The sequence below is a fragment of the Patagioenas fasciata genome, chromosome Z (assembly GCF_037038585.1).
Source record: "Patagioenas fasciata isolate bPatFas1 chromosome Z, bPatFas1.hap1, whole genome shotgun sequence".
Taxonomy (NCBI): domain Eukaryota; kingdom Metazoa; phylum Chordata; class Aves; order Columbiformes; family Columbidae; genus Patagioenas; species Patagioenas fasciata.
In genome coordinates, this window is record NC_092560.1 from 16,388,343 (window position 1) to 16,395,757 (window position 7,415).

The 7,415-nt window shown below is 50.9% G+C and overlaps 1 protein-coding gene across 10 annotated transcripts in view; it reads right to left on the minus strand.

The window, feature by feature from the left end:
* The window catches only part of TDRD7 (tudor domain containing 7), a 48,676-nt gene extending 41,470 nt beyond the window's left edge, over positions 1 to 7,206 (minus strand). For 4 of the 10 annotated variants that reach the window (XR_011736374.1, XR_011736373.1, XM_071801858.1 and 1 more), the window contains exons 1-2: positions 4,204 to 7,044; positions 3,480 to 3,701 (exon numbers count right to left, since the gene is read on the minus strand). Coding sequence is in view for 8 of the 10 variants with exons in the window: in XM_071801858.1 (XP_071657959.1) it covers positions 3,480 to 3,701; positions 4,204 to 4,344 (363 nt within the window). In the remaining 2 variants the exon portion in view is untranslated. The other 6 variants (XM_071801857.1, XM_065861054.2, XM_065861055.2 and 3 more) reach the window with 6 other exon arrangements.
* Between the last annotated feature and the right edge of the window lie 209 nt (positions 7,207 to 7,415).

A 7,415-nucleotide genomic window follows, 5' to 3' on the forward strand; every position in this document is an offset into this window, starting at 1 on the left:
GCTTGACGAAAGGGGCCTTTATTGAAACTGGAGGAGACAACTCTCGAAAATCCACTGTCTTTCCTGGACCACTCATGCCTCCAGGACAGTATCCCAGGGGAGTCTTACAAGCAGATTCCTGAACAGGCCAAAGTCCTGAAGTCCTGGCTTGCTGATGTTGCTATTTGCTTTATTCTTCTCCTGAACGCCACCACCCTGTGGTCATCGCAGCCAGGGCTGTCTCCAGCCTTTACATCCCCAAACAATTCTTCCTTGTTTGTAAGAATCAGATCCAGCAGACCGTATCCTCTCATCAACTCTGCACTTGTATGAGGGCGTTGTCACCATCACATTCCAGAAACCTCCTGGATTGCTCATGCTTGGCTGTCTGGTCCCTTTGGCACGTATGGCAGTGGCTCAAGTGCCCCAAGAGGACCAGGGCCTGCAAATGCGAGGCTTCTGGCAGTTGTTGGAAGAAGGCATCATCTGCTTCATCTACTACTTCTTCCAAATCGGGGCATTTGTAACAGCCATCATAATGTCACCTACACACTGGTCAGTCCTCCATCCGTAAGTTCTTGCTGGCATATCACCTGTCCCAAGGCAGAGCTCTACTGCTCTCACACTGGAGGGGCTCACAGAAAGTCCTCCTCCTCATCTTTCCAGCCTGTCATTCCTCAGCAGCCTGTGTCCATCCACAGCAGCAGGCCAGTTGTGTGAGCTGTGATATTAGCCTTTCATGATCCCAACAAGCTGGCAGCCCTGAGTGGCACACAGTTTCTCCTGGTTGTGCTCCATGATGTGGGCAGTTGTGTACTGGCACTTCAGAGTGGCGCCCAGCTGTCCCCATTTCCAGAGAAAGGTTAGAGGGCCTTCCTCACACTCCTGGCTGACAGGCATTTCCCTGTTTGCGTGGATGCATGTGGGATGCACCACCTTCAGCCCTGCTCTGTTTTCAGCACTTTCTTCCCTTGTTTTCACATCACAGTGACTTCAAGTTTAGCGTAAATGACGGTTTGAATTAGAATGAATTCAGATGTAAAAACAGATGGGATGGATGAATTCACTTGCAGCAGAAAAATGCAGTCTTCAAATTCCTCTTTTTGGAGGGGCCTAATTATTTGAGCAGAAGTCAAAAATCTCCAGGTGCAACGGAAGGTGCAACGGCATGCTGCTTTTAACTGAACATGAAGCGAAGCGAAGTAGGGTTCCTTGAAATGACCTAGACACCTGTTGCAGGTGGACACTATTTCAACTTAAGTCCCTGTGCGGTATTTTTTGTACACCAAATTTAATGCTCACCTTGTGTGGAAACTGAAGAACATAGCTATCATGTGAAGGAATAACTGTCAGTGTTTATCTTTCCTATAGTCAAGAAGGCTAAATTAATGTTTAGTATTAAGAGAAGCACAGGATAATTTCTATCACTGCCTTCCCAACACAATCAGCGAGTTCAGCATCAGTTTCCCAGGCATTATTCATCCCACATAAACCTTTTGATTTAACGAGCATGTAAGATGTAGCACTGTGAGATCAATTGGTATTATTTACTGCCCACTTTATAAGATTGCTTGTTGAATGCATTTCTTGTGGTATGTCTTTGGCAACTGGAGTAAAGAAGGAGTAAAGAAAGTCCTTTTAGGAGTACCTAGCCTGCATCCAGGATCATCAGCTGCTAGCAGATCTCTGTGTAAGTGTGTCTTTCCTTCCTGCTCCACTGTCCCTAAAGGGATTAAAGGAAGGTGAGGGGTTTTGGCAGTCTTTTTGGAGAACAGAATATTCCCAGAGCCAGGAAGAGAGACTGGATGACTGCATGCTCTTGCAGCATGCTTGTGCGGACTCTAAGCTATGGTCTCATAATGGAGCTCAAATATTCTACAGAGACATGAATGGAGAACAAAGTGTTATATTGGTATCACAAAAGCATGCAGGAGCAGCCCCAGGTAGTTATCAGCTTGCACCTGTGCATAACCATGCTTGTCACACTCTGCTCAATGTTTGCCCAGAGGACACTCCGGACAGCAGCAACAGGAGGGTCATAAAACAGCAGTGTGGGCTCAGTCTTCGTGTTTTTCCTGTTTCCCAGGTGTTCACAGGGTGCTTCCCCTCAGTTGCTTCAGTCATGCAGAGCATAGTTGGCAAACCCAAACCAAAGCAAGTCCTGCTCAACTACCTCAAGGCTCCTGTTTAGCAGCTTTGTCCTCTTCCACCTCCCAAAGCCACATTTCACTCTCTCCTTAAAGCTGCCACAGGGAAGGCACCACCTCTAGTGCTATCCAAGAATCCACAAGGCTCTCAGCACACGTCATATTAGAGGATAAGCAAGGCTCTCAAGGCAACAGGAGGATACCAGATTACACCCTGCAAGGCCCTAGTTAGAAACAGATGGCTATCTGCCAGAGTCACCATGGGGAAGCATTAAATTGCAGTATCACAGGTGTTCCCAGACATACCTGCGTTCATGTTACAGGTGTAGCTGTGGTCAGTGCAGGCTTGGAGCAAGTGAAAAAGAACCCCAAACTTGGATATCTACTGTAGAAGGGCAAATTTTGACAGTTGTAAAAATGCAGCAAAGGAACCTCTTGCTTAGAAACAGCCACATTTCCAGACATCAGTACAAAACCCAGGATACTCCTTGTCACACTCTTCACAGCTAACCAGATAGACCTACTTGTGAGTTCCCAGATGCCATCCTGATCTAGCTGGGCCAACAAGGGAGCTCAGCCTTAAGTGCTGTCTCTCAAGACCTACTGTGACAGCCATACATTGTGTCAAACATGGGCTAATTTTCACTTTTCCCATTCTACAGAGAATTCAGGAATCCAGACATGGCTCCAATGAGGGAAAGGCTTCAAGCTCTCCACTCAAATAGATGATCTACAAGTCACACAGCTATGCCAACCATCAAGAGAATGTGTTCTGACTTGAAAACAGGAATGTTACATCAATAAGGTGGCCTGTGGTCCTGGCAAGCTGCTTCCAAGTTGGCAGCTACCAGGAGACACAGGCAAGTGCAACAAGGCCAAAGAATAAGTGAAAATTCTCGCGCCACACTAATATTATCTGCTGAACATTGGTCCACTTTCTTCCTGACCTCTGCACTGACTCCTTGTCCCTTGCACACTTGCTAAGCTGAGGCACTGCAACTCTTGGATCAAGGCACCTCACTTACACGGGGTCTTCCTCACCTTGGCAAGTCTTTACGGTTCTGTGGCACTGCAGCTCCTGACAAACAAGAGTGCTAAGCCTAAAGCAAGCACTGTCAGACTTGTAAGCAACAGCATTCACAATGGTTTTGCTGTAGGAAAAAGATGATGCTAAACCCCATTCTGAAGAGATGATCAAAACATACATGAGTTAACCTTCTCTAAGGTCCCAGGACAACCCACCAATATTGGCCCCAGAGTTAGACATGCTAGGACAGGGTCCAGAAGTAAAGTTATAATCCATGCAGACTTTACAAACACAAAAGCCATTTCTGAACTGTAGCTGATTCTTACCTCTCCCATTTTGTGCCCTTCCATTCTGACCACTCTTGGGATGCTCTCCAGGTAGCCCTCCAGTGTGCCATGTCCTAGTTGCCTGAAGGGAATCCACTCACCAGTCAGAGATCTGTATTCACTCTGAAGCTCTGACAAAGGTATGCCATTCTTAAAGGGATGAAGAACTGCTCGCAGTGTTTTTGCAATAAGTTCAGGTTCCTGCATCTTCACCTGTATGCCCTGCACCCCCCCAAAAAAAAAAAAAAAAAAAATTACGTATGCAGGTTGAAAATACTGGCTTTATCTATTCAACCTCCCTCCACGAACAAACACGGATTCAGCAGCTCAGTGGTCCTTCTTTGGAGACCTTGATACTTCTGCATACACTTGCAGGGGCCTGCTCCAGCCAGCCAAGCAGGGAGTGGTAATCACAGGGCATGACACTGGAAAAAGCAGCTGATGGCACAGAGTACCCCTGTGTACAGGGTGGCCCTGCCAGCCAATCCCCCCAGAAGAGTGGCGGGGCTGCCAGGCAACTGGCCCCATCGCCACCAGCCGGGCCTTGATGCCCACCTGAACTGAGGCAGGGACCTGCCACCCCCATGTGGCACCCAGTGCTCCCTCCACTCACATGCCATGGCGACACCATGCAAACCTGAGTCCCCACGCCAGCACTCATGGGGCACCCATCGGCTCCACCACAGAAACGGCATGCACCCAGGCCATGCCGCCTCTTACCCACAGGCACATGATGCCTCCGCTCCACAAATGCCTCTTCAGAGAGAAAACCCAACTGAAGCAAAACCTGCTCTCTGCAAGGTGGGGGCTGCACACAGCAGGAGCACCGACACTGCCCTGTCTCATCACCAGGCGACTGCCCCATCCGGAGAAACGTGTGTGCCGCTGCGCTGCTGGTAAAGGTGCAAGCAGTCTGATGCTTCGTCTCTGACAGCACCAGTGATCCAGTGCCACAGGCTGTCAGAGCACTGGCGGGACGCTTCAGAAGGCTCACCTGCCGGCAAGGGCTCCTGCCAGGGATGGCAGGGCAGCACAGGAGGTGGTTTCAACGTAGGGTCAGAGCTACCTGAAACCCTCCCACCCCCCTCAGCTCACAGGCCTGTGCACACTCAGAGCTTCTCCAGTGCCAGGCAGCCACACTCGTGAAACACCTGTCAGCTCCACTGCTGCCAGGCAGGCTCTGTGCTTCTGGGCCAGCATTCTTCTCACAGATGCTCCCTCACTGCACAGGTGGTCTTGCCTGAGAAACCTCCCTGCCACCATTGCAGACCAAAGCCAAACAGAGCTCTCGCACAACCCACGACCAACCCTGCTCTCAAATTCCGTGCTGCACGCAGGGTTCAGTCCCAATATTGAGCACGCTTATGTACATGAACACTTAGTCTTCACCCCCTGGCAACTAACGCACAACAAGAGCAGAGTCAGTGGTTCAGGAAGAGGTGACCTCACTCTCCTGAGGCCTCTGTAGCTCAAGGCACAACACAAGAATCCCTCACCTCCAAGCACACAAAGGTGAGGATCTCCATGGCGCTCTCTCCAAATGGCAGCAGCACTTGGCAGCTGTCTGCAACTACAGTACCACTCTGTGGAACACCACGTGAAGCTATTCTGTGCAGCTCCCTGCAGAAGCAGCTCCTCTCCCCTCGCTGTTTCCCTTTTAGGGGAAACCACCCTGGGCAACACACCAAGTCCGAAAGGAAGACAAATCCCGACACTCAGCACATTGCAGATGCTGCACCACGTTTCAGTCTGCACACAGACACTAACACCATCTCTACCATCCCACATCCAAGTTCATGACGGCCCAACCCAGGTGCCGGGCAAACACACACAGCATCCTGTTCTTCACTGTTCCTCAAACTGTTTTACTTGGTGCACACACAGCCCTTCACAAACCTGACCGTGTCTCTGTGTGTGCACACATATATTTGCACACAGGTATCCCCACACACCTACACCTATACGCACAGCGCTGCACAGACCAGTCTTCACACACACCTGGTTCCTTACCCCAGCAATTCCTGCCCTTGGGGGTCCCGTGTGTTTCACGGACTGATCTGGAACAACCTCTGCCACGGCCACCTTCACCGCAGCCCCTGCTCAACTATGGACCACTGCATTCCTGTGCCCAGGAGGAGAAGCACATATTGAACGCATGCAAGAAACCTTCAGACAGCAGTGGGCAGCAGCCACACTGGGCATTGAGATCCCTCCCTCCTTCTTTTAGAGACTTAGGGGCTGATGAACTTCACAGCATGCCCCCCAAAGAGTGACAGGACGTGGCGGTCACCTACCAGAACTAAGAGATTCAGGAAGTCCTTATCTCCTTTGGACCCACCCAGGGTTATGGAGACATAATGTACCAGAAAAACGCATAAGTGGTTTAAAGTTTCTATCATGTAAAAAAACTAACTATCCAAGCATTGAAAAGTACATGAAAAAATGCAGTTTTGTCTGCAATTGTGTTTCTAGTTGCCTATATACAAGAGACATGGAAAAGTCAAGGAGAAGCATTTTGGGATCTTTTTCTCTACTATTTTTTAAAAATAATACACTCAAATTCTTATCTTGCTAATATAGCTCTTGGAAGTCCTCTTACCTGAACTACCTGAATTTAACTTACTGCTCCCGAAAAATTAATGCAATATCCATTACAGCTGCGAGAATAACCTGGGAATGCAGTTTCAAAAGTTGATTCAAAACAGGAAACTTAAATGAGAAAAGAAAGAGGGCAGGGATGTGGGGGTACATCGCGCCACCATGAGTTATCTCTGTAGTACACCAATACTAAAGAACTCAGATCACAAGTAGCAAACAAAATACCATAAAATATATCCTCCTAAGCTATATTATGAGGAGCAGTCATGAGGACAGCTAACTTAGTTAAACGAGATGACAGATATCAGGGTACAAAGGTTATACTGAAGGTAGTCTCCCACTTACACCTGAATGACACTCCCATCCCTACAGATAGCAGTAACGCAGGAGACTCACAATGCAGCAACGACAGTAACACACTGATACACTAGCTGAAAGCTACACAGATCCAAGTGGCTTCTGAAGCTTTTTTGAAATTCTTTTTCGGGGCCAGCTGCTGTAAGGCCAGGTCATTCAGCAGTTATGACACCATCCCGGCAGCTCGGTGCCTCCAGACGGGAGGACACTCCAAAGAAACACAGCCCGAGAAGCCTGTGAGTCACGGGGCATCGCTCAAACCAGCCTTCCCCGGCACCCCAACTGAAACGTTTTTCGATATGCTTAAAACAGACTGCCAGCCTCCAGCTGTAAAGCGGCCCCTGTGCTGCGGATTATCGCTCCGGCTAACTAAGAAAGGAAGTGAGGAGAGTTTCCCTGCTAAGAAGGATCAACTCCCCAACAATCACACAAAACTACAAACACAACCCTGTGGAGCGTAAGTCCCCTCTGAAGGCACAAAGTCGTCACTAAACCGCAGAAGCCGGGGCACTTTTTCTGTCGCTGCCGCCGAGGAGAAGCAGTCTCCCGCTGACAGCCAGAGCCTGGCCCTCCGCACTGCCTCTCCCCCCCGCCCGGCAGGGCTCCGCTACTTCCTTACCACCACCTCAACCCACGGGCTTTCAGACACCAGCCAAAGCCGCTTCCCCTGTCGCTGTCGCTGCTGCTGCCGCCGCCGCGGGCCGGGCCGGGCCGAGCCGAGCCGAACGCCCCCGGCAGCTGCGAGCGGCGGGCGCGACAACGGTGGCCGCTCGCCCCGCGTCCCGTGAGCGGCCGCGGCCCCGCCCCGCGCCGCCCAACCACCGCCAGCGGCCCCGCCCCCGCCCGCACCACCCCACGCGCATGCGCCGCGCGGCTGTGCCCGCCCCGGCCCCGCCAGAGCCGGCCAGCCGCGCGTGCGCGTCAGCTGCTCCCCCCTCCTAACCAACCCGTGGGACCCGCCCCAGGGGCCGCGCGGCTGAC